The 27,500-nt window shown below is 46.8% G+C and overlaps 1 protein-coding gene across 5 annotated transcripts in view; it reads right to left on the bottom strand.

Moving 5' to 3' along the window:
- The window catches only part of LOC110507933 (ephrin type-A receptor 4-like), an 82,767-nt gene that overhangs the window by 37,508 nt on the left and 17,759 nt on the right, over window positions 1–27,500 (bottom strand). For 3 of the 5 annotated variants that reach the window (XR_005039963.1, XR_005039964.1, XM_036964815.1), the window contains exons 4-5: window positions 7,248–7,403; window positions 1,195–1,530 (exon numbers count right to left, since the gene is read on the bottom strand). Coding sequence is in view for 3 of the 5 variants with exons in the window: in XM_036964815.1 (XP_036820710.1) it covers window positions 1,195–1,530; window positions 7,248–7,403 (492 nt within the window). In the remaining 2 variants the exon portion in view is untranslated. Of the gene's footprint in view, window positions 1–369; window positions 794–1,194; window positions 1,531–2,720; window positions 3,405–7,247; window positions 7,404–27,500 lie in introns of those variants that run through there. The other 2 variants (XM_036964816.1, XM_036964817.1) reach the window with 2 other exon arrangements.

The raw sequence follows: 27,500 nt of genomic DNA, 5'->3' as shown, positions 1-27,500 counted from the left end.
AATCAGAGCTCTGAAACCCCTTACTGAGTATTAGGGGAGAAATCCAATCAACTCTGGTGCTATTCTCTTCAACCCGCACACACACGTTCACAAGACACACACACACGTTCTCAAGACACACACACACACGTTCACAAGACACACACACATTATCAGACACACACACACACACGTTCACAAGACACACACACACACATTTTCAGACACACACACACACGTTCACAAGACACACACACACACACGTTCTCAAGACACACACACACACGTTCTCAAGACACACACATGTTCTCAAGACACACACACACACACGTTCTCAAGACACACACATGTTCTCAGACACACACATACACATGCATAGGCATTCTCTAACACACACACGCACACATTCTACACAACACACAAAATAACATGCACAGGCAGACATTTTTGCCTCACACGCACACACAAGCATGACCACACATGCACACACACACTCCTAATGCCTCCAGCTGCAGGAGGGCCAACTTAATGTAAGTATTAGAGAATGGAGAACAGTTGTGAAACATGCTTCAGTGACGAGCCAACAGCATCATTTATATATCTTACTATCGCAGGACAACTGGTTTCAAGGCAGCTCTAGATCCATTAATCTCTCCTTTCTCCCAGACCAGATAAATCAAGCCGTCCTGTCCTTAAATAGCCAGTCAGAATCCTCCAGAGATCTTCTCTTTTCCCAGGGATCAAAACAGCAACACAACAAGGCACTTAGCCCGCCACCCAAGAGCGCCGCAGTAAAACCAGAGGTAATAATCATCTATCAGGAGGGAAGGAAGGAAAGGTCACAGCCGTAAAATACATTTGCACAACAACTGAAGAAAAAATGGCCGAACGACAAAACAACAGGGGCCTTTCAGCGCACCAGCAGGCAGGGAGCTCTACTGTGGTTGTAGAGGGCCAGCCGCAGTATTCATGATCTCATTCCACTGGAACAACACACACTGCCCTACCCAACATACCGCAACTTAATTAAGCCTAACCAAATCAATACAATTCATTAGAATATAAATCTGTTTCCCCAATCCCCTTAAAATAAAATAACATTCAAACATTCAAAGCACATCTCAACTTTTACCAAAACAACCCAACAAACAACAAGTCTCCAGCAAATCTCTCCCCACCCACACACATCTCCCCCCAACCCCAACCCCAACTCACCGGCCTGGTTGGTAGTGACCGTCACCGACACGGCCTGCTCAGGTCCAGGGCTCTGCTGGGAGACCCCGTTAACAGCCCAAATCTCAAAGGTGTAGTTAGTGTGAGCCTGCAGGTCATTGATAGACACCTTGGTGGCCCTGAGGCTCAGCTGTTGGGGGCTGAAGTGGACCCCGTTCCCACAGGGCTGACACCGTGTCCCCTCGGGCCCACAGCGTTTACACACCACGTTGTAGCTGAGGTCTTGGCGTCCACCAGAGGAGAGAGGAGCGCTCCACTCCAAGTTGACCGATGTCTCATTGACGTTGGAGATGAGGTGGAGCGGAGCTGTCGGGGGTCCTGGGAGAGAGAAGAGGGAGAGAAAGGTACAGAGAGGTGGTCTGAAGTACTCTCACTTAGCCAAACGTATGGGTAACTGTCAGACAAAGCAGCTGTGAGAAGAGAGACTTGGTTTGAAGTGACTGAGTAGACTTTGGTGTTGCGATTAAACACAACACTAAATTGTTGAAATTGAAACACTTTGTTTTGGGGAAATCAATAGTAGTGTTTGTCTGTGGTGGCTATAGCTAAGTGATTAAGTCCTAATTATAGTTTGCAGTCCCTGCTAACCCAACTATTCCTGAGGTCTCCTTTTCTTTTCAAAAGGGCTGGGAAGTTAGGAAGTCTACATTCATGTGGTGGATGTGTAATTAGTTATCATGGCAGTGAGCCTAATCCAGCTGGTCCCAGATCTGTTTATGGGACTCTCTTAGGGATTTAACAGTTTGTTTTTAACCCAGTAATAAAGAAGTGGCCTTGATCTAGGGTCTGTGTTTTGTAATGTTTCACCCTGTACACTCCTAATTCAAATGTTGCTTTCAAACATGTTAAACAGTAATTAAGTTAACTGTAAACCCCCCCCCCAGACTAATGGAGGTAACATGGGCAAGCAAAGGGATCGACACAGGCTGAAATAAGAATGCCAGTCCATCTACTTCTGAATCATTTCACAATGGAAATTAATTATCAGTGTTATTTTTGGAGGAGCGACGTGGCAATGAATGATTACACAGAGAAACTGAGAGAGAGAGATGGGGGGGGGACTGGAGGAGTGTGTGCATGTAAGTGTATGTACGCTATAGTGTGTTTGTGTGGTCAATATGGGGATAGTCCATGCATTTACAAATAGTAGAGAAGAGGATTATAGTGTGAGGGGGGGGGGGGGGGGGGGGGGGGGGGGGGGGGGGGGGGGGGGGGGAGACAAACACCGTCTGTTCATCCAGGTTGCAAAAAGCCACTGATTAATTTGGAGGACAGGGGTTATACTGGGGAGGAGATAGGGAGGGGGAGAGAGAGAGAGAGAGAGAGAGAGAGAGAGAGAGAGAGAGAGAGAGAGCGAGAGAGAGAGTGTGTGTGTGTGTGTGTACAGGGTTAATATTAGTATCATCCCTACCTTCGTCTGACAATTCATTACCAGTTCTCATTAAACTTTATGATGAAGCCTCCCTCCCTCCCTCATCCCCTCTCCTCCCTCCCTCCCTCATCCCCTCTCCTCGCTCACCCCTCCTTCCAGTCAGTTATAGATGATAGTTTCTAAATTAAGGTGGCGGAGGCTGCAGAACCATCACTGTAATGATCTTTTGTCATGTAAGGTTCAATGTAGCAGTCTTCCTGTTTCTATCTCCTCTGTGGTTTCCTGCTAGAACACTGAGCTATTAAACAGATAGATTTTCTTAGTGCCATTCTGTCATAAACGGAAGAGGACTAAGGTCATATGTATGTGAGCTGGATTCATCCCCCAGTACAATGGGGTTTTGCGTCCATGTCTGAGCATGGACCCATTTGTTGCCATGGTAAGTCATGCTGTACTGTATAACTATATTATGGGTTATTATATGTTCTATTCAATCACAGACACATTCCAGAAGCTCCCTGGTCTCCTACATTCCATTAACACTACCTTTGGCCCTACCTGTTGCTCCCAGGATTATCCAGACGGAGGGGGCGAGCGTAAGAGAGAGGGAGAGGGGGAGCCATCAGCTGTGACTGACACTGGGTAATCAAACAGTAGGGAACGCAAACACACCGCTTCCAAAACACGACCAAAATGCTATTAAAATGCTACTTGTCGCAGGCACAGGATGTAGATCCCTCTCTGACAGAGTAGCTGTGGAGAGGACACTTGGAGCAGGCGCCGTCTGTGGCCAGGGCACGGTAGTAGCCAATCTTACAGGCTGTAAGAACATAGATAGCGAGAGAGACACGGTCAGTCGGCATTGTACATAGAGAAACACACACTCTCAGATAGTACACACCCCACACACTGTGGAATGTTGCTTTCAGTCGATCATATCTACTTAACACCTCTCTCTCTCTCTCTCTCTCTCTCTCTCTGTCTTTCTATTTCTCTTGTTGGGCGATTCAACAAGCTGACTGGGCTTTCCATCTTCTATTCCTTTTCTCCAGCTCTACCCATATGTCATCATTTTCCTCCTCTGAAAGCCAGACATTTCACCAATGCCCTATGGCTGGCTATCATCAGACTAATAGAGAAGAGAGAAGTTACCACACAAGAGTTACACAAATATCACATAACCACCCCTCCTCCCTCTCTAGAATTAAACTATGCTTTATTGACTGGGCTGTGAGGTACATTGTAACCAAAGCCATGGGCATTCCAACATAATTAACAAACAAATGTCACCCCATTTGGCCCAGTGTCTCCTCTGAGCCAGGTTCTCAACACACTACACTACACTACACTACACTACACTACACTACACTTCACTACACTACACATGCCTCAAATTGTAACCTAGGTGACACTTTTCCGACTCGGGCGAAGGCGCTAGCCTATCCTCTTGATTGACAGCTTGATTTGAGGGCACGGCTTTCAAGGAGTTCCTCTCTACTGTACCGTTTACATAATAGCTGAGAAGTCTAGAGGGTTGTATTTCACCCAAGAGCACTGGATCAGAAGAGTAGAACAAAAGAGGGATGCTGTGAGAGGTGCGGTTCAGACAGCCAGGACACCGATTGGGCCAAATAGCCTGTCAATCACTGAGGCGGCCGGATACTTGGCAGGACCAGCAAATGGCATTGAGCCCTGGGGCCGGAGGGCTGGTGGTTTAGGAGAGGGGGAGGTGTGTGAGTGCTACCTAAAAATTACAAAAACGCTACCAAAATATTACCACATCGTTACCTGAAACTGTTTCCACCAAGTTAACTGAGCGTTTGGACAAACAGAAGGAGGGATCCTTGTTCACCAACATTCTTTCGTTCTCCCCTTTTCCCTCCATCTTTCCCGCTTTTCCTATCTCTCAATTCCCTACTCCCCCTAGTCTCCGTATCCCACTCCCCCATTATCCAGTCCATCCCAACTCCCTCCCTCACCCCACCCATCTACCCTCTCTCCCTCTATTTTTCTGTCTCAGTAATTGTTGGCTGAGTGCTGAGTTGGGCCGTGAGGGAGCACAGGGTAAATTGGCCAGAGCATGGATCCAGCTATTACCATCCGAGAGGAATTCACTCAACCCTGAGTATTGTTCCCTCTCTCCCCCCTCTTTCTCACCCTCTCTCCCTTTCCACCACCTCTCTCCCCCCTCTTTCTCACCCTCTCTCCCTTTCCACCACCTCTCTCCCCCCTCTTTCTCACCCTCTCTCCCTTTCCATCACCTCTCCCCCCTCTTTCTCACCCTCTCTCCCTTTCCATCACCTCTCCCCCCTCTTTCTCACCCTCTCTCCCTTTCCACCACCTCTCCCCCCTCTCCCTTTCCACCCCCTCTCTCCCCCCTCTTTCTCACCCTCTCTTCCTTTCCACCACCTCTCCCCCCCTCTCCCTTTCCACCCCCTCTCCCCCTCTCTCTCCCCCCTTTCTCTCACCCTTTCTCCCTTTCCACCACCTCTCCCCCTCTCCCTTTCCACCCCCTCTCTCCCCTCTCTCTTTCCCCCCTCTCTCTCACCCTCTCTCCCTTTCCACCACCTCTCACCCCTCTCCCTTTCCACCCCCTCTCTCCCCACTCGCTCTCACCCTCTCTCCCTTTCCACCACCTCTCTCCCCCCTCTCTCTCACACCTCTCTCCCACCCGCTCTCTCAGCCTCTCTCCCATTCCACCCCCTCTCTCCCCCCCTCTCTCTCACCCTCTCTCCTTTTCCACCACCTCTCTCCCACCCTCTCTCCCTTTCCACCACCTCTCTCCCCCTTCTCTCCCACCCTCTCTCCCTTTCCACCACCTCTCTCCCCCTTCTCTCCCACCCTCTCTCCCTTTCCACCACCTCTCTCCCCCTCTCTCTCCCCCCTCTCTCCCCCTCTCTCTCCCCCTCTCTCCCACCCTCTCTCCCTTTCCACCACCTCTCTCCCCCTTCTCTCTCACCCTCTCTCCCTTTCCACCAAATCTCTCCCCCTTCCCTCCCACCCTCTCTCCCTTTCCACCACCTCTCCCCCCTCTCTCCCCCCCTCTCCCGTTCCACCCCCTCTCCCCCCCTCTCTCTCACCCTCTCTCCCTTTCCACCACCTCTCCCCCCTCTCCCTTTCCACCCCCTCTCTCCCCCCTCTCTCTCAGCCTCTCTCCCTTTCCACCACCTATCTCCCCCCTCTCTCTCACACCTCTCTCCCATCCTCTCTCTCACCCTCTCTCCCTTTCCACCCCCCCTCTCTCTCACCCTCTCTCCCTTTCCACCACCTCTCTTCCCCCTCTCTCTCACACCTCTCCCACCCTCTCTCTCACCCTCTCTCACTTTCCACACCTGTCTCCCCCCCTCTCTCCCAACCTCTCTCCCTTTCCACCAACTCTCTTCCCCCTCTCTCCCCCACTCTCTCCCTTTCCACCACCTCTCTCTCCCCCTCTCTCCCTTTCCACCACCTCTCTCCCCCCTCTCTCTCACACCTCTCTCCCACCTGCTCTCCCATTCCACCCGCTCTCTCTCACCCTCTCTCCCTTTCCACCACCTCTCTCCCCCCTCTCTCCCTTTCCACCACCTATCTCCCCCCTCTCTCTCACACCTCTCTCCCATCCTCTCTCTCACCCTCTCTCCCTTTCCACCCCCCCCCCTCTCTCTCACCCTCTCTCCCTTTCCACCACCTCTCTCCCCCCTCTCTCTCACCCTCTCTCACTTTCCACACCTGTCTCCCCCCTCTCTCCCACCCTCTCTCCCTTTCCACCAACTCTCTTCCCCCTCTCTCCCCCCTCTCTCCCTTTCCACCACCTCTCTCCCCCCTCTCTCTCACCCTTGTCTCCCTTTCCACCACCTCTCTCCCCCTCTCTCCCAACCTCTCTCCCTTTCCACCACCTCTCACCCCTCTCTCACCCCTCTCTCCCTTTCCACCACCTCTCTCCCCATCTCCCTCCCTTTCCACCACCTCTCTCCCTCCTCTCTCCCTTTCCACCACCTCTCTCCCCCCTCTCTCCCTTTCCACCACCTCTCTCCCCTCTCTCTCATCCTCTCTCCTTTTCCACCACCTCTCCCCCTCTCTCTCACCCTCTCTCCCTTTCCACCACCTCTCTCCCCCTCTCTCTCACCCCTCTCTCCCTTTCCACCACCCCTCTCCCCCCTCACTCCCGTTCAACCACCTCTCTCCCCCCTCTCTCCCTTTCCACCACCTCTCTCCCCTCTCTCCCACCCTCTCTCCCTTTCCACCACCTCTCTCACCCCTCTCTCCCTTTCCACCACCTCTCTCCCCCCTCTCTCCCTTTCCACCACCTCTCTCCCCTCTCTCTCATCCTCTCTCCTTTTCCACCACCTCTCCCCCCTCTCTCTCACCCTCTCTCCCTTTCCACCACCTCTCTCCCCCTCTTTCTCACCCCTCTCTCCCTTTCCACCACCTCTCTCCCCCCTCTATCCCTTTCCACCACCTCTCTCCCCCCTCTCTCCCTTTCCACCACCTCTCTCCCCTCTCTCCCACCCTCTCTCCCTTTCCACCACCTCTCTCCCACCCTATCTCCCTTTCCACCACCTCCCCCCCTCTCTCCCTTTCCACCACCTCTCCCCCCTCCCTCCCTCTGTATGTGTGTGTGTGTGTGCGTGTGTATGTGTGTGTGCATGTGTGTGTGTGTGTGTGTGTGTGTGTGTGTACTTACTAGTGCAGGGCATGGATGCAGGGTCAGTCTCAGAGCGGAAGTAGCTCTTGTCGCAGGCACAGGATGTAGATCCCTCTCTGACAGAGTAGCTGTGGAGAGGACACTTGGAGCAGGCGCCGTCTGTGGCCAGGGCACGGTAGTAGCCAATCTTACAGGCTGTAAGAACATAGATAGCGAGAGAGACACGGTCAGTCGGCATTGTACATAGAGAAACACACACTCTCAGATAGTACACACCCCACACACTGTGGAATGTTGCTTTCAGTCGATCATATCTACTTAACACCTCTCTCTCTCTCTCTCTCTCTCTGTCTTTCTATTTCTCTTGTTGGGCGATTCAACAAGCTGACTGGGCTTTCCATCTTCTATTCATTTTCTCCAGCTCTACCCATATGTCATCATTTTCCTCCTCTGAAAGCCAGACATTTCACCAATGCCCTATGGCTGGCTATCATCAGACTACTAGAGAAGAGAGAAGTTACCACACAAGAGTTACACAAATATCACATAACCACCCCTCCTCCCACTCTAGAATTAAACTATGCTTTATTGACTGGGCTGTGAGGTACATTGTAACCAAAGCCATGGGCATTCCAACATAATTAACAAACAAATGTCACCCCATTTGGCCCAGTGTCTCCTCTGAGCCAGGTTCTCAACACACTACACTACACTACACTACACTACACTACACTACACTTCACTACACTACACATGCCTCAAATTGTAACCTAGGTGACACTTTTCCGACTCGGGCGAAGGCGCTAGCCTATCCTCTTGATTGACAGCTTGATTTGAGGGCACGGCTTTCAAGGAGTTCCTCTCTACTGTACCGTTTACATAATAGCTGAGAAGTCTAGAGGGTTGTATTTCACCCAAGAGCACTGGATCAGAAGAGTAGAACAAAAGAGGGATGCTGTGAGAGGTGTGATTCAGACAGCCAGGACACCGATTGGGCCAAATAGCCTGTCAATCACTGAGGCGGCCGGATACTTGGCAGGACCAGCAAATGGCATTGAGCCCTGGGGCCGGAGGGCTGGTGGTTTAGGAGAGGGGGAGGTGTGTGTGTGTGTGTGTGTGTGTGTGTGTGTGGGCAGAGAGGGATCGTTCTCCCGGTAGAATAAAAGTATGTAATCATCTGAGTGTTTTATACAAGGCTGGGTTTATCCATCAGTCGCACAAAGTCCCCAAAATGTATTCATCATTGTGTATCCACATTCAGAAATCCATGAATAAAATACGACGCTTTGAATAGTGATCTAAACAAAGTTGCTCATGCATCTACCACACTAACCTAAACTCATGCCTTTCCACGCACACCACACCACACACAAGAGGAATTCCAACCTAAGGAAAATACACATTCCACTGCCATCCAAAGAAAACACACACACACACGCACACAAGGATGTTCACAAACACCAAAAAGTGAGTGAAATTCTTTACCCTGAGGCACAATAATGAAACCGGGCTCCTTTCCCTGTGTGTCTTTCTCTCCCTCCCCCGTTAGCGTTAGCTAGCCACAGGATTAGCGTAGTCTCTGGTAGCCTCCAGCTCAGCCCGGCCCAGCTCAGCCCGGCTTGCTGCTACCTGCTGAGTCTTTATCTCCTCAACCCCTCCTAGTCAATCAGCCCCAATCCTTGCCGCTTCACCAGTCAGCGCTCAGCGCTACGGTCCTCTTTGATTCACGCCGGCAGGGGTTAGAGGACAGGAGAGCCTTTAGTCTTCTTCTCACAGTAGAAGACAGAGTAGAGGATTAAAACGGAAGGTGCTTTGTGTTATCTCTCTATCTGTTAAGGATCTTTGACAATCTTTAACACCCAAATGTGTCACAGAGGCACGACAGGAACGGGTCGTTGAAGGGTTGTGACTGTTTTGAGGGTTTTAAGAGAAACGTCAGGTTTACGAGGAGGTTTTGTCAATGTGCTATGACCAGGAAGCTGACCAGGGGAGGTGGGGGGAGGTCCAGCTGGTTTAGACTGATCACCCCTCACTGAACGCTGGGGGGAGAGTTAATTGAGGTCCATGCTTCTGGGTCTTAGAGCCATGGCCTCTGTGAAATGAGAAAGAGAGGTTGAGAGTGGTGTGAGGAGAGATCCAGCTCACACTGTGTACGGCTGATGAGTTTATTACTCTGTGATTATCAATCTGTCCTGAGGTGACCTCCACTACCAAATAGCCCCAGCCTTATTCTTCAGCAGAATTATTTGCAAACCCTCAAAATCCCCCTTCGCCATAGAGATGGGTTGGCATCTTAATTTGTCGTCTGAATTTTGCATCTTGGAAATAGATTGAAAGGGGATGTCAACATAGAGAAGTATTTATAATGGTGCCTTGCCCTGCAGAAAGGAAAAGGTACTTGGAAGAGAGGGTGAAATCCACGTTAAGCCAGGGAATTTGCTTCCCATTAGGAGTATGTGTGTGTGTGTGTGTGTGTGTGTGTGTGTGTGTGTGTGTGTGTGTGTGTGTGTGTGTGTGTGTGTGTGTGTGAGAGACAGACCACAATGCTGGGTGGTCTGGAAGACTGGGGCTTTACTAAGGAATCTCCCTCAAGCCTGCATGGATTTATCACCGCACAGACCGGCCTTGACCAACACACACACACACAGAAATTCAGATTTTTATTGAGTCTAGCTAAGGAACCCTCATTATATCGTCTGATTCTCCTTTAGCATTCACAAATCCTTCCCTCTGTAATCGTCTTTCTATCTCTCCATTTCCTTTTTATTTTCCTCATGTCCCTATTCCTCTCTCTCTCTCTTCCCCTCTCTCCCTCCCTCTTTCTCTCCTCCAACTCCTTCTCGTTCTCCCCATGCCTCCTTTCAGAGCAGTAGAGTTTGTCAGGTGCCAGATCCTGGTGCTGGGAGATCAAAGGCAGACAAAGGGACTGGTGACTTACTGTTCTATTCTGGAATGGCTCAAAATGGAATCCCTTATAGACTGGGACATTCCTCCCTTCATCCCTCTCGCTTCTTTCACTCATTCAACCCTCCTCTATTGCTTTAGTCTTTTCTTTGTCACCCCTCTCTCCTCTCTCTGTGTTGTCTGTAAGCTGAAGCATATTTGGGGGGTGTGGGATAAGGAGAGGGGGTTTGTAGGAGTTAATGAGTCGTTTTGTCAGGGTGGTGGGGTTTCTGTTGGTGAATTGTGCTCACCGTGTGAGACGATGAGAAAGGGGAAAACATCTGTTCAAAACAAAACGGCCAACGCGACCATCTGCAAAAACCACACAAAAGGTGGAGATACAATGACAACTAACTACCTACACACCCACCGACTAAAAACTCAATGTTCACCACACAATGACAACTACCTACACATTAGTCTTCGAATAGCCCACAACATCCTCCACAGAAGCCGACTGAAACACACCAACCCCACACATCCAGCTACTAAAATTTCACTAAGTGACCCGCACGCAAACTATGGCAGATTCCCACTCACCAGGAGACACAACAAAGCTTCCTATACACTTGATACATAAAGCATGAGAGAAAGAATGAAAGAACCCCTTGAATAGCCAGCCAAAACCCAAGAATTCAGCACACAACACACACATAAACTGGGCTTGCCCAGACAGAACAATTGATTCCTTTAAACCAAAAAAATAATAAAGTTCAAACTACATCGTTTCCCCCTTTCATCAAAACGCTATGTTTGCTTTTGGTGTTGAAATTCAGTGGCTCTTGTCTCAGTCATAACAGACAGTGAGTGTTTCTCTGAAGGGGACTGAGGCATCCTCACAAAGCCTTTTATTTCACAACGAAGCGATCGCTTTTCAAACCTGAGGGCAAAGAGAGACTCTCCTTCTTTCCTCTACCTTAAAGAGCCAGCATGTTATTTTCAAACTTTCTTTCTTTCTTTCAACAGCATCCCTCTCCCTTTGTTCTCCTCAGTCTCTCTCTCTCTCTCTCTCTGTGTGTCTTTCTCTCTTGCTGTGTGTCTCTCTCCCTCTCGCGCTCTCTGCTCCAAGGAAACAGAGTCGACAGGATGCCCAGGTGGCAGCCATAAGAAACACCAAAGCATTACTAGTCCAGGAGAGTAGGGGTTTATACCCCAGCTAGCAGACAGCCTGAATAAAACAGGTTTCAAAGTAATGGATACACTCCCCCCTTCCCAAACACACACACACACACACACACACACACACACACACACACACACAGTGGGAGAGAAAGTGAAACCGATAAAAAACACGTACAAATCCCAAAACCTGAGCCTCTGTCATTTAGCTGGGGCTCACTAAGCGCTAACCATTAGCATCTGTTATTAAAACAGCAGGAGAGTGGAACAGGTTAAGTCATTAATTCAGTCTGTGGGGTTATTAATTACTCCCGGCCCTGATGGTGACACACAGCCACACGGCCACCGAAACCTATCATTGTGATGGATGAGAGACACACAGCCACCGAAACCAACCACAATGATTGATGATAGACACTCACCACGTGTCTTAATCCTGACCTGTATGGTGGGAAAAGGAGCTATCAGGGCTAACAATGCAAATATCAAGGTTGATATTCAAATGAGTTAAGGTCCAACCATACACAAAAATCCTAACAACAATAAAGGTTAGCCACGCTAACCATTGTTATGAGAGCTAACGTAGCTAATATATAAAGCTGATGCCAGACCAGTGCTGCTCGATTGCCTGTCTATCTGTCTGGGTCTGTCTGAGGGAGATGATTTCCAACAGAAGCTATCCATCACCCAGGAGCCACCCAAGAAGCTGCTCTAATTAAAATGTCTCTGCCTGACACCACTATGAACACATGTCGAAACCTGAGGCCAACACACCAAAAAGGTGAACCTGAGATAAAAATGAAGTATAGTTGACTTTAAACAGAAATTGCTTGCATTAAAAATTGACAAATGCTTAAACAAGCAGCATGTAATATTTTAGACCAGTACCATACTCCAAATGTAACTATTTAAGTACATAGGACAGATCCTTTCAAAAGCTACTGTTTTCATCCATGTTGCCAACGCGTTGCAAGCATCATGATGCCTACTATTGTTATTATTTAGATTGCATAACTGTAATATTGAAATATTGTTCTCAGACTTCCTGCAGGCCCAGGTCTCTGCGTTCTTTATGACACGTAGGCGCCACTTCCCCCCTCTCCACCACGACCACTCCACCCTGTTCTCTCTTTGTTGGGCCACAGAGTACAGGAGCCTGTTAGCACAATGGCAATATCAGAGAAATCCACTATATTACACCCAGAACACTCAGTGGACAAGTCCACCCGTCAAGAATGGACACAGGGTGTGGAAGGGGACTTCTGGGAAAGAGAGACAGAGAGAGAGAGAGAGAGAGAGAACAGTGAAAGATTGAGACAAAGTGAGACAGAGAGAAAGAAAGAGATATTGGGCAAGACAGAGACAGACAAAGAAAGACAGAGGGAGAGAAACAGGGAGGCGGGAAAGAGACAGAAAGAGGGTGAGAGAGAAAGAGACAGAAAGAGGTTGAGAGAGAAAGCGAGAAAGAGGGTGAGAGAGAAAGAGACAGAAAGAGGGTGAGAGAGAAAGAGGGTGAGAGAGAAAGAGACAGAAAGAGGGCGAGACAGAAAGAGACAGAAAGAGGGTGAGAGAGAAAGAGACAGAAAGAGGGTGAGAGAGAAAGAGACAGAAAGAGGGTGAGAGAGAAAGAGTGGCAGGGGGTTTAAACAGATCCACCTTTGTATGTGGAAAACACTGCTTAACTTGGCCCTATTGGGTGGAGGGGTGCTCAGATTCCACTCTTGTGCCCATGCCAGGTTCTGAGGGTGGCACCACCTAAACCGGGCACAGCGCCAGAACAATATGGACCTTTTGAGAACAAGGATTCACACGGCAGGTGGGTAATGAATAACAATGCCTACACACACCCCAACACACACATTCATACCAACACACACTCTTGCATATTGTATATACACAACTGCATGTACACTCAAGCACACTAAAGTCTCTCATACACATGTATACTGCACATACATGCTGTTTTAAAATATTCCATGCACAAAAACACACAGCAGGATTTGAGGGATCATTCTAGCAGGGGACAGTGATACATCAGGAATCTGTAGAAAGTAAACAAACAGAGTCAGGCTGTAGTCTATGCTACATTCCCCACAGTCCTCAAGGGAGAAAGGCTCAACAAGGCTGAGGTGGTGGTGAGGTGGTAAGAGGGGAGTATCTGGCATGCTTTCCTGACATTGTTTACAATGAAAGAGTTGCATTTTTATTCAATTATAGTTAGAAATAACAGTGTGGAGGGGGCGAAGTAACAGTGTGGAGGGGGGAGAAGTAACAGTGTGGAGGGGGGAGAAGTAACAGTGTGGAGGGGGGAGAAGTAACAGTGTGGAGGGGGGAGAAGTAACAGTGTGGAGGGGGGAGAAGTAACAGTGTGGAGGGGGGAGAAGTAACAGTGTGGAGGGGGGAGAAGTAACAGTGTGGAGGGGGGAGAAATAACAGGGTGGAGGGGGGAATAACAGTGTGGGGGGGCATAATAGTGTGGAGGGGGGAGAAATAACAATGTGGGGGGTTAACAGTGTGGAGGGGGGGAAGTAACAGTGTGGAGGGGGGAGAAGTAACAGTGTGGAGGGGGGAATAACAGTGTGGGGGAGTAATAGTGTGGAGGGGGGGAGAAATAACAGTGTGGAGGGGGGAACAACAGTGTGGGGGGGGGAGAAGTAACAGTGTGGGGGGGAGAAGTAACAGTGTGGAGGGGGGAGAAGTAACAGTGTGGAGGGGGGGAGAAGTAACAGTGTGGGGGGGGAATAGCATGGTGGGGGATTAACAGTGTGGAGGGGGGAGAAGTAACAGTGTGGAGGGGGGAGAAGTAACAGTGTGGAGGGGGGAATAACAGTGTGGGGGGGAAAAATAGTGTGGGGGGGGGAGAAATAACAATGTGGGGGGTTAACAGTGTGGAGGGGGGGAAGTAACAGTGTGGAGGGGGGAGAAGTAACAGTGTGGAGGGGGAATAACAGTGTGGGGGGGAGAGAAGTAACAGTGTGGAGGGGGGGGAAGTAACAGTGTGGAGGGGGGAGAAGTAACAGTGTGGAGGGGGGAGAAGTAACAGTGTGGGGGGAATAACAGTGTGGAGGGGGAGAAATAACAGTGTGGAGGGGGGAGAAGTAACAGTGTGGAGGGGGGAGAAGTAACAGTGTGGAGGGGGGAGAATTAACAGTGTGGAGGGGGTTAACAGTGTGGAGGGGGGGAAGTAACAGTGTGGAGGGGGGAGAAGTAACAGTGTGGAGGGGGAATAACAGTGTGGGGGGGAGAGAAGTAACAGTGTGGAGGGGGGGAAGTAACAGTGTGGAGGGGGGAGAAGTAACAGTGTGGAGGGGGGAGAAGTAACAGTGTGGGGGGAATAACAGTGTGGAGGGGGAGAAATAACAGTGTGGAGGGGGGAGAAGTAACAGTGTGGAGGGGGGAGAAGTAACAGTGTGGAGGGGGGAGAAGTAACAGTGTGGAGGGGGGAGAAGTAACAGTGTGGAGGGGGGGAGAAATAACAGTATGGGGGAATAACAGTGTGGGGGGAATAACAGTGTGGGGGGGGGTAAATAACAGTGTGGGGGGGTAAATAACAGTGTGGGGGGGAGAAATAACAGTTATGGGGGGAATAACAGTGTGTGGGGGGGGTAAATAACAGTATGGGGGGAATAACAGTGTGGGGGGGGGGGTAAATAACAGTGTGGGGGGAATAACAGTGTGGAGGGGGGTATGCTAATATTGCTGTGCTAAGGGACATTCACGCCACACCCAGATCAAAAATTGGCTGGTTTGGTTACTATCCTGTACTGTATAATGAACAAGAATGGGACAGGAACGGGAGGATGTAAAAGGAGGAAAACAACACACGCACACACACACACACACACACACACACACACACACACACACACACACACACACACACACACACACACACACACACACACACACACACACACACACACACACACAAGGCTATAAGAATAGGAGGACACGGAAAGGGAAGCGACATGGAAACTGTTTCTATAAATAAGGTAAGCAACGGTCAGTGTTTCTTCAAGCACATTATAAATCACCTATGTACATGATATAGTCACACACACACACACACACCACCAAATGTGCGCACATACTCACATACAGACTCATGCATACACACTGTCCCCCTCTCCCCTTACCTTTCCTTGGCCTCTATTTCTTACATCACTTGGAGAAAATGACAATTTTCGTGGTATTGCTTTGTGCACTGACTTTACTGAACTCTGGAGAAAACGAACATTGTCGCTGGGTGAGTACATCTGACAATGTGCTCTCCCATCCATTAGACGTTTTGTCTGCGGGAACTCGCTCTTCTTACAGTTTTTTTCGATTGCTAAACGACAGTGGGCACAACTGGAGTCACATGTGCAAAACTCTAACTACAGTCTGCACTACCAACAGTCACCTGAGCTAAACAGTTCACATCACCTGCAAAACTCATTCCAAGCAACACAACTCTTAACACATGGCTCAAAACACGCTCAGTGCAGCCAAACACTATGCACAACCCTCACTGAGATAACACACACTGTCACTCAGAACACACTGAGAGTAAAAACACTAGCATCAAACACCAATACAGAAAATACAAACTTTTCATCTTTACAGTTTGAACAATTTCAGTGACTTCATACAAAGTAATATTTTCTTCAAAGAAAAGAGTGACATTCTTTCACATGATTTATTAACATTTTTAGAACATGACAATTCTTTAAGGTAAATGAAAATTAGCAGTTTGCTTCAATAGTCTGTAGTAATTTACGGAATTACAGTAATGAGAAAAAAAAGGTAGAAACTAAAAGTACATACTGTAATTCGAACAAATAATTGAGGGGCTAATCCTGCCTCTCTCTAGCATCAGGCCACAGGTTTTCTTCAACATCACATCTAATGTTTTCTCTTGCCATGCACCTGGGGAAGAACCTTCCAAAAGAGACATTTGGTCATGTGGGTGGTGACCAAACACTTTCCACCTCCAGGCAGAGAAAAACTCCTCTATTGGGTTGAGGAAGGGTGAATATGCAGGCAGGTACAAAACCATACATCTGTGATGTGTTGCAAACCAATCTGTGACAGCTGCAGAGTGGTGAAAAGCAACGTTATCGCAAACTATGACAAAAACTTGGGGGTTTCTTACTGGCTCCCCCTGTTCTGCTGGCACTAGCTGAGCATAGAGCTGTTCTAGGAAAGCTATAAGCCTTTCTGTGTTGTATGGGCCAATGAGTGGTGTGTTGAGAAGCAAACCATCATTGGCCATTGCAGCACACATGGTGATATTTCCCCCCCTTTGGCTTGGAACCTCCACAGTGGCCATTTGACCTATAACATTCCTTCCTCTGCGCCGTGTTTTGGCAAGGTTAAATCCAGCTTCATCGATAAATACAAATGAATGTGGTCTTTCCAGTGCTTCCACCTCCATTACTCTCTGAAAAACAGTAAGTGCACAGTTTTACTGTAGAAATGCTAGTGTTTTTTTTTACTGTAAATATTTTGTATAGCTGTGTACGTAACCTCAGACGTCTTACCTGGACATATTGGTATCTTTGCTCTTTTACCCGTTCACTGTTTCTCTCGAACGGTACAGTGTATAACTGTTTCATTGTAACTTGGTGTTTCTTTAGGACTCGAGCAATAGTTGTTGTGCTGACAGAATTAACATTTTCAAATATATCATTATCAGCCAGCACTCTATCTTGAATCTCCCGCAGTTTTATTGCATTGTTGACAACAACCATGTCAACAATAGCATTTTCCTGCGCATCTGAAAATATTTCTCCTCTTCCCCCTGTTGGGGGCAGCCTTTGGGTCCTGTTGTAAAAATATATTTTACAGTCAAACTTACTGTAATATATATCTGTGTAAATATTCTATAATTGCAACACAAAATAGATTCCTGTAATGTTTTAATTTACTGTAAGGATGTAACTCTCACCTGTTTGCATGATGGAAAATTCGCATTACAGATGCCACTGTGGATCTTTGCAGATTGGGTTGCACCCTCAACCCTGCCTCTCTCAATGAGAGACCATGGTTCACGACATGGTCTATAAGTGTAGCCCTTATTTCATCTGAAATTACAGCTCTTTGTCTTCTTTGTCTTCCTCCACGCATCCGCCCTCTCCCTGCCACCCTTCTCCCTCCACGAACCCATCTTCCTTGTTCCATTTCCAAAATGAGTCTTTCTGAGCTCTACCTATATATACTGTAATATGTGTGTGTGTTCACTAACAAGTCTAAAACAAGACACCTGCTTAGCCTTTCAGCTGAAATTGCAATCAGCAGTGTTTGAAAGGCACAAGGCTGAAATCTATTCCGTTTTGAATGTGTGGTTCACAGTTTTGACAGCAGTGTGTTAGCATTTGAACAAAGTGCTGTAAATCCACAGTGTTGTGCAGGTTGTGGTTAAAGTCATGGGATAAGTGTGTAGAGTTTTGAAAACTTTGAGAGTTTGGTCCACGTGAACTGCTGCTGTGCAGACTGTAGTTACAGTTTTGCACATGTGACTCCAGTTGTGTCCACTGTCGTTTAGCAATCGAAAAAAAACTGTAACTCCGTCCACTCGTCCACTCGTCCAAGTGCCGATGCATTTGTGGCATGATGTGACCAGTACAAACTTGTGTCACTACCAAAGTCCCTATGGTTTTAAATGACTGTTATGTGTTGGCTGAAACCTCACTTGTAGAATTCACTTGCAGTAAAAAAGAGAAGCCGTGCAAGGTTATTAAACAGAGGTGCCTGGTTATTCTTCTATTGTTGATATCAGGTAACGTGCAACCTAACTCTGGCCTTGATATGCAATGTCTCCAAACCCCCTCCGATTTTAAATCAAGATCAGGTTTTGATATTTTTAATTTTTTATGTTGTCAAAAAAATTGATGGGGTTAGGATTTGGGCTAAATCAACTGATGCTGATGAAATTGTGTTTTCTGAAACCTGGCTCAGCAAGTCTGTTGTTGATAAGGATATTTGTATAAATGGACACAATGTGTATCGCACTGAACGAGTTAAGGAAGATGGGGGAGTGGCTATGTATGTAAAGACTAAATTCCTTGTAAGTATTGCAAAGTCTGAAACTATATGTAAACAGTTGGAATTTCTTGCTTTGAATCTTGAGGTTTCAAAGGGTCTCTCTATAACTGTGATTGGCTGTTATAGACCCCCCTCTGCTCTCTGTATCTGTGATTGGCTGATATAGAACCCCTCTGCTCTCTGTGATGCATTTTCGTCACTGTTGAACCTTATGTCTAAACCTCTTTACAGTGAAATGATCTTGATTGGTGATCTCAACTGATGTTGGTTAAAGCCGGTGTCTGATGATTTAAAAATGTCTTGTAATTCTATGAATCTTACCCAGTTGATTAACTCACCCACTCGCCCAAATCTCAAATGTCCAGAGAAATCTACCCTGATTGATTTGATATTGACAAATGTTCCACATAAATATTCTGCGGTTGGTGTTTTTTGTAATGATTTAAGTGACCATTGTGCTGTTGTTGCTGTTAGAAATGCTAAGGTACCTAAGACAAACACACGCTTATTCGTAAGAGAAATTTGAAGAGTTTTAATGAGCAGGCTTTCTTTCATGATTTGTTTTATTTGACTGGAGTAAGATTGAGCTTATCCCTGATGTGGAACCTGCCTCGAAATTCTTTCATTGTGTTTTTCTTCCAAATAGTAAACAAACATGCCCCATTCCGCAGGTTCAGGGTTAAAGGGCGGGAAAATCCATGGTTTTCTTCTGAGCTGTCTTGTATTGTTCACAAACGTAATCTAGACCGTAATCTAGCCTGGGCTCATGTTCTGAAATCATGTTCTGATGCTGATTGGCTTCCTTTTAGGCAGTTACGAAACAAGTGTTATTTTCTTCTTCGGAAGGCCAAGTCTGAATATTTTATGTCTGTTACCACTAATAACCTGATTGACCCTAGAACGTTTTGGAAGGCTATTAAGTCTATGTCTGGTAACAGTAATGTTAATGAATTAATGTAATGTGTATTGAAGGACTTTGTTGCTGTATATGACAAAACTGAAATGCTGAATTGTGTCAATGAGCACTTTGAATCATCTGGTAGGGTGTTTGATTCAGTGTCCTCTGTCTCTGTACAACCCTGTGTGGATGGACCAGCGAGAGCTGGTCAAACTTTTTGCTTTTTGCCGTTCTCAGTGCAGGAGGTACATAAAGCCCTGAAATCCTTCGATCAGAGAAAGCCTGCAGGTCCTGATCTTCTTGATCCCTGCCTTTTAAATCTGGCAGCTGATTTCATAGCTGAACCACTTACATATCTGTTCAATCTAACCCTGGAATGTAATGAAATTCCAAAGATCTGGAAATCAGCATTTGTCCTAACACTTTTAAAAGGGGGGGTCCAACTCTTTTAAATAATTATAGGCCAATCTCAAAGCTGTCGCCCCTGGTGAAAATACTTGAAACCCTTGTGAGTGAACAGCTAAAATAGTTTTTATATACTAACTTTATTTTAACAATGTACCAATCGGGCTTCAGGAAGAAGCATAGAACAATTACAGCAGCCATGAAGGTTTTAAATGATATCACTGAAGCCCTTGACAAAAAACAGCACTGTGTCTCACTTTTTATTGATCTCTCTAAGGTTTTTGATACAGATGATCATGCTATACTGAGGCAGAGATTGTCATGTGTAGGTCTTTCGGGGCATGCAGTTGCATGGTTTGCTAACTATCTGTCTGATAGAACTCAGTGCGCTCAATTTGATGGGCTCATGTCTGTTAAATTGTCTGTCTGCAACGGTGTACCCCAGGGCTCTGTACTTGGTCCCCTCTTATTCACTATTTATATAATTTAGACAAAAATGTGCAAAATGCTCAACTTCACTTATATGCGATGATACTTTTATTTATTACAGTGCCTCGTCTCTCACAAAAGCTTTCCAGAACTTGCAAGCTGCTTTTTATACTGTTCAACATACCTTGGATCAATTGAAGCTTATCCTCAATACTGACAAAATTTAACTAATGGTATTTTCTAAAGCAAGAAATAGATCTCTGAACCTTTCACCTATTAGTACCTGTCAGGGCAATGAGATTGAGACGTTAACCTCATAGAAATATCTACGAATTTCAATTGATGACGGCCTCTCTTGCATATTCAACAACCATTAAAAAAAATTATGCTGAAGTTGGGATTTTATTTTAGAAATAAGGCCTGTTTTTCCTTTGAAGCCAGAAGGAGGCTAGTATCAGCTACATTTATGCCTTTACTAGACTATGGGGATATTTTATATATGAATGCTTCTACTCAGTGTTTGAGATCAATTGACACCCTTTACCATGGTGCATTGAGACTTATTTTAAACTGCAAAACCCTTACGCACCACTGCACTCAATATACCAGGGTTGGCTGCCCTTATCCAGTCACTCATAGGCTCAGTCTCTGGTATACTTTTATTTGCAAAGCTATTTTGAGTTAACTACCTTTTTATTTGGGCATTTTTATAGTTCAGAAATGTGGTGGGTACTCTCTTCGTTCGCAGGACTTTATCCTGCTAACTGTTCCAAACGTCCGAACTGAATTTGGTAAAAGGGCTTTTCTGTACTCTGCGCCATCGGCTTGGAATGCCTTACAAAATACTTTTAAACTGGAAGAACTTGTCCCGATTGTTTTTTTTAACCATTAATGAAGGATTGTGAGGCTGATTCCCTGACCTGTCAATGTTTTTAATTTGCTGTTTTATGATTTTGTTATACTCTTGTAAATCCTATGGTTTTTGCTAGATTACTTGTCGTTTTTCATGTTGTCTGTCTGTAATTGTGTAATGACTTGGTGCTGCCTACCTTGGCCAGGACATTCTTGAAAAAGAGATTTCAAATCTCAATGAGCCCTTCCTGGTTAAATAAAGGTTAAATAAATAAAAACACCAGTCTCAACAGCGAAGAGGCGACTCTGGGATACTAGCCTTCTAAGCAGAGTTGCAAAGAAAGCCATATCTCAGACTGGCCAATAAAAAGAAAAGATTAAGATGGGCAAAATAACATTGACACTGGACAGAGGAACTCGGCCTAGAAGGCCAGCATCCCGGAGTCGCCTCTTCACTGTTGATGTTGAGACAGGTGTTTTGCGTGTACCATTTAATTAAGCTGCCAGTTGAGGACTTGTGAGGCGTCTGTTTTCAAACTAGACACTCTAAAGTGTCCTCTTGCTCAGTTGTGCACCGGGGCCTCCCACTCCTCTTTCTATTCTGGTTCGAGACCGTTTTGTGCTGTTGTGTGTGTTGTGTGTGTGTGTGTGTGTGTGTGTGTGTGTGTGTGTGTGTGTGTGTGTGTGTGTGTGTGTGTGTGTGTGTGTGTGTGTGTGTGTGTGTGTGTGTGTGTGTGTGTGTGTGTGTGTGTGTTTAACTACCAGAAGTCCACACAAGAATAGTAAACAAACATTTTGTTAGTCCCCACAAGGTCAAATGCTATTTCGAGGAGGTTTAGGGTTAAGGTTAGAATTTGTGTTAGGGTTAGGATCAGGTTTTGGATTATGAGCTAGGATTAGTTTTATGGTCAAGGCTAGGTTTTAGGATTAAGGTTAGGGTTAGGGAAAACAGGATTTTGAATGGGGCTGAATTGTGTGTCCCCACAAGGTTAGTTGTACAAGACTGCGTGTGTGTGTGTGCTTGCTCTATGTTTGTGTGTGCTCTGTGTGTGACTACTGAGTCTATTCCCTATGCGAGTCTGTCTGGCCTGTGTGTATGCATACAGCTTTGCAGGGTCACTAATTCTCCAAACATCCCATCCCAGAATCACATGGTGTCCAACACTGCTGTCACTCTGCTAACCCCTGACCTCTCGTCATGTCTCTTAGACCTGTTGCTGCTCCCACTGACCTTCCCTACCCCTGCCTGTCCCTGAGAAGCGGCCCATTCCTGATCCAGAAATGAGGTAATGTGTTGACATGGAAACAGTAACCATGGAAGCTAAAAATACTGTCAGCTGATGTTGTCATGGGAACAACCCCATCATTAACCACTGGTTTGCCCCCTGGCTGGTTGAACCTGGTGGTGAGGCAGGTAAAGGAAGGCTCAGGAGGATGGGTAACCTGATATGTAAGTTAATGGCATGCGGTTTGGGCAGGTTACAGTGTTAATGTGCAGTGTTTACACTACACCTTTGATGTGCAGACAGACACGTCTACAGAGCGATGACAGTGACACCCCAAACATTAACAAAAGGCAGATTGACTTAAAATGTACTTTGAAGTTTCAAAATGGGCATTACCAGAACTGAACATGTTGAGTTTCTCTCCATCTCCATCTGTCTTGTTGCTCTTTCTCACTAAACTGCCATACTCTCACGCTCTCCATCTATTCTCTCTGTCTCTCCCGCTATTCTCTCTGTCTATTAATCTATTCTCTATGTCTCTCCATCTATTCTCTCTGTCTCTCCGTCTATTCTCTCTGTCTCTCCCTCTATTCTCTCTGTCTCTCCATCAATTCTCTCCGTCTCTGTCTCTATTCTCTCAGTCACAACATTCTTTCTCTTCCTTTATCCCTCCCTCCTTAGGGCAGGCTGATCTGAGAATGGTGAACCAATGGCAGTAATATTGACTTCCTAACAGGGGTCATGACTTAACCAGGAAATGCTTGTTTAAAGACCAATCGCCCTCTCTACCCATACCCAACTGCTTCACCTTTTAAATCTCAGGCCTTTTATCACAGCAGTACTAACCCCCCCCCCCCCCCCCCCCCCCCTCTCTCTCTCTCTCTCTCTCACGCACTCTCTCTCGCTGTCTCTCTCTCTCCCTGTCTTCTTCTCTCCCATTCCTCCCTGGCGAGTGGCATCAAGGGATATTTCTCCTGCAGTATTTGACAGTGTTGTGGATCAAGCAGGATTCAAGTTTATAATCGGGGCGATGTGCCCTCTACAACAGAGAAATTTCACTGCTCCTTCGGCTACATCTCACACACACAAGCACACACAAACACGTCACATACATACCGCTATCCCCACTCTCTGAGTTCTGCTCTGACAGTCTTGCCAGTGTGTGCGTGTGTTCGCGCAAGTGTGTGTGTGTGTATGTGTCCATATGTCATTGTGTTTACAGAGGTGGAAAAGGCTGGTATGCCCGTGGCACGGAGACTGTGATTAGACCTAAGATGGTGATGACATCGTTTCCTCACTTTGCGTTCTTAGGAAACTATGCAGTATTTTGTTATTTATGTATTATTTCTTACATTGTTACCCCAGAAAATCTTAAGTCTTATTACATACAGCAGGGAAGAACTATTGGATATAAGAGCAACGTCAACTTCCCAACATTACGACCAGGAATACGACTTTCCCGAAGCGGATCCTCTGTCCGGACCATCACCCAGGACAATGGATAGGATCCCAGTAGGCGACCCAAAACAACGGTGACACAGAAGGGGCAGACGGAGCGATCTTCTGGTCAGGCACCGTAGATGGGCACATCAATCACCGCTCCTGAGTAACTACTCGCCAGTGTCCAGTCTCTTGACAACAAGGTAGACGAAATTCGAGCAAGAGAGACATCAGAGATTGTAACATTCTCTGTTTCACAGAAACATGGCTCACTTGGGATACGTTGTCAGAGTCGGTACAGCCATCAGGTTTCTTCACACATCGCGCCGATAGAAACAAACATCTCTCTGGTAAGAAGAAGGGCGGGGGTGTATCCCTTATGATTAACGACTCATGGTGTAATCATAACAACATACAGGAACTCAAGTCCTTTTGTTCACCTGCCCTAGAATTCCTTACAATCAAATGCCGACCACATTATCTACCAAGAGAATTCTCTTTTATTATAATCACAGATGTGTATGTCCCCCCCAAGCAGACATCGCGACGGCTCTGAAAGAACTTTGCTGGACTATGTAAACTGGAAACCATATATCTTGAGGCTGCATTTATTGTAGCTTGGGATTTTAATAAAGCTAATCTGAAAACAAGGCTCCCTAAATTTTATCAGCATATCGACTGGCAGCATTCTGGATCACTGCTACTCTAACTTCAGAGACGCATACAAAGCCCTCCCCCACCCTCCTTTCGGCAAATCTGACCATGACTCCATTTCGTTGCTGACACTTAAACAGGAAACGCCCCTGCTCAGGTCTGTTCCAACGCTGGTCCAACCATTCCATGCTTCAAGATTGCTTCGATCATGTGGACTGGGAAATGTTCCGGATAGCCTCAGACAACAACATTGATGTATGCGCTGACTCGAGTTTATTAGCAAGTGCATCGGTAATGTTGTACCCACTGTGACTATTAAAGCCTTCGCCAACCAGAAACCGTGGATTGATGGCAGAAACTGAAAGCGCGAAACACTGCTTTTAATCATTCCAGGCGACTGGAAACATGACCGAATACAAACAGTGTAGCTATTCCCTCCGCAAGGCAATCAAAAACACTAAGCATCAGTATAGAGACAAAGTAGAGTCGCAATTCAACGGCTCAGACACGAGGCATATGTGGCGGGGTCCACAGTCAATCACGGATTACAAAAAGAAAACCAGCTCCGTTGCAGACACCGACGTCTTGCTTCCAGACAAATTGAGCAACTTCTTTGCTCGCTTTGAGGACAATACAGTGCCACAAACACGGCCCGCTATCGGAACCTGTGGGCTCTCCTTCACAGTGGCCAACGTGAGTAAAACATTTAAACAGGTTAACCCTCGCAAGGCTGCCGGCCCAGGCGGCATCCTGAGCCGCGTCCTTAAAGCATGCACAGACCAGCTGGCTGGTATGTTTACGGAAATATTCAATCAATCCCTATCCCAGTCTGCTGTTCCCACATGCTTCAAGAGGGCCACCGTTGTTCCTGTTCCCAAGAAAGCTACAGTAACTGAGCTAAAAAACTCACTTCTGTCATCATGAAGTGGTTTGAGAGAGTAGTCAAGGATCATATCACCTCCACCCTACCTGATACCCTAGACCCACTCCAATTTGCTTCCGCCCCAATAGGTCCACAGACGACGCAATTGCAATCACACTGCACACTGCCCTAACAAGAGGAATACCTATGTAAGAATGCTGTTCATCGACTACAGCTCAGCATTTAACACTATAGTACCCTCCACACTTGTCATTAAGTTCGAAACCTTGGATCTCAACCCTGCCCTGTACGGTTGGGTCCTGGACTTTCTGACAGGCCGCACCCTGGTGGTGGGGGTAGGAAACAACATCTCCACCCCACTGATCCTCAACACTGAGGCAGCACAAGGGTGTGTTCTCAGCCCTCTCCTGTACTCCCTGTTCATCAATGACTGCATGGCCATGCACGCCACCAAAGTTTGCAGACGACACTACAGTGGTAAGCTTGATTACCAACAACGACGAGACGGCCTACAGGGAGGAGGTGAGGGCCCTTGGAGTGCGGTGTCAGGAAAATAACCTCACACTCAACGTCAACCAAACAAAGGAGATGATAGTGGACTTCAAGAAACAGCAGAGGTAGCACCCCCCATCGACATTGATGGGACAGTAGTGGAGAAAGTGGAAAGTTTACATCACGGACAAACTGAAATGGTCCACCCACACAGAAAGCGTGGTGAAGAAGGTGCAACAGCGCCTCTTCAACCTCAGGAGGCTGAAGAAATTTGTCTTGTCACTAAAAACACTCACAAACTTTTACAGACGCAAAATCGAGAGCATCGTGTCGTGCTGCATCACTGCCTGGAAAGGCAACTGCTCCACCCACAACGTAGGCTCTCCAGGGGGTGCGGCCTAAACAATACATCACCGGGGGCAAACTACAACACCCAATGTCACAGGAAGGCCAAAAAGATCATCAAGGACCACAACCACTTGAGCCACGGCCTGTTGACCCTGCTTCCATCCAGAAGGTGAGGTCAGTACAGGTGCATCAAAGCTGGAACCGAGAGACTGAAAAACAGCTTCTATCTCAAAGCCATCAGACTGTTAAACAGCCATCACTAACACTGAGTGGCTGCTGCCAACATACTGACTAAAATCTCTAGCCACTTTAATAATAAAAAATTGGATGTAATAAATGTATCACTAGTCACCTTAAACAATATAATGTTTACATACCCTACATTACCCATCTCATATGTATATACTGTATTCTATACCATCGCTCATCCTTATATTTATATGTACATATTCTTATTCATCCCTTTACATGTGTGTGTATAAGGTAGTTGTTGTGAAATTGTTTGATTTCTTGTTAGATATTACTGCACGGTCAGAACTAGAAGCACAAACATTTCACTGCACTCACATTAACATCTGCTAACCATGTGTATGTGACCAATAAAAATTTGATTTGATTTGATTAGATGAGGCCTTTTCTTATTAAAATGGGCATTGAGTCGAAACTCTGGCCCATCAGTAGATCAAGGCTTTTTTTCCTGGGCGCTCTTTTTGCCATAACCCGTAAGTGATTTCCACAGCGAGGCCTTTCATTCCCAGAGGAGTTCTGCTCTCAGAAACAAGACGAAGAGGGAAGAAAATAGCACCTCCTCCGCCTGGCAGGATAGAGGGAGTTTAAGATTGTAGGGAGAGAGAGAGATGTTATGAGAGAGGGAGGGAATGAGAGAGAGAGATGGAATAAGAAAGAGATGGAATGAGAGAGGGAGGGAGAGAGAGATGAAATGAGAGAGGGAGGGAATGAGAGAGTGAGGGAATGGTAGAGGGAGAGAATGAGAGAGGGATGAAATGAGAGAGGGGGGAATGAGAGAGGGGGGGAATGAGAGAGAGATGTAACACTTGTCAAGATGTTTGCAATCAGCCTCCATTGTGAGAAACCGGGGGAGAGTTGGCAGACAGTTGGCAGACAAAGCATCTATGTGTGGTTATGTTGGTGTTGTATTCAGCTGTGCTGCTCACGCTACAGGATTTAAAAGTTAAGAGAGAAGCCACGGTTGAGTGGGTGATCTGACCTCAATAGATATCGCAAACGTACACACAGAAGCACGTACACATTTCACAGGGATGGATCACTAACACACATGCACACACACACCTCAACATCAGTTGTAGAATGCCCTTGATATGAAGGATTTTGGGGAGATGATGAAGTGGAGGAAAAGGATGACTGCCAAACTGGAACTAAATCTCTCCCACTTAACTCCCTATCTTTGTCTCATTCTCCTTCTCACTGCACCCTTCTTTCCCTCTCTCCTTCTCATTCCCCCTCTCTCCTTCTTGCAAAAGTACTCTTCTCCCTCAGTCAAATCAACGAAAGTGGCTACCTGTTCTTTTCAGAGCCTCACTCCCTCTCTATCACTG

Source organism: Oncorhynchus mykiss, chromosome 27 (genome assembly GCF_013265735.2).
Source record: "Oncorhynchus mykiss isolate Arlee chromosome 27, USDA_OmykA_1.1, whole genome shotgun sequence".
Taxonomy (NCBI): Eukaryota; Metazoa; Chordata; class Actinopteri; order Salmoniformes; family Salmonidae; genus Oncorhynchus; species Oncorhynchus mykiss.
The sequence above is the reverse complement of the archived record's forward strand: the minus strand, read 5'-3'. Positions and strand labels throughout refer to the sequence as shown.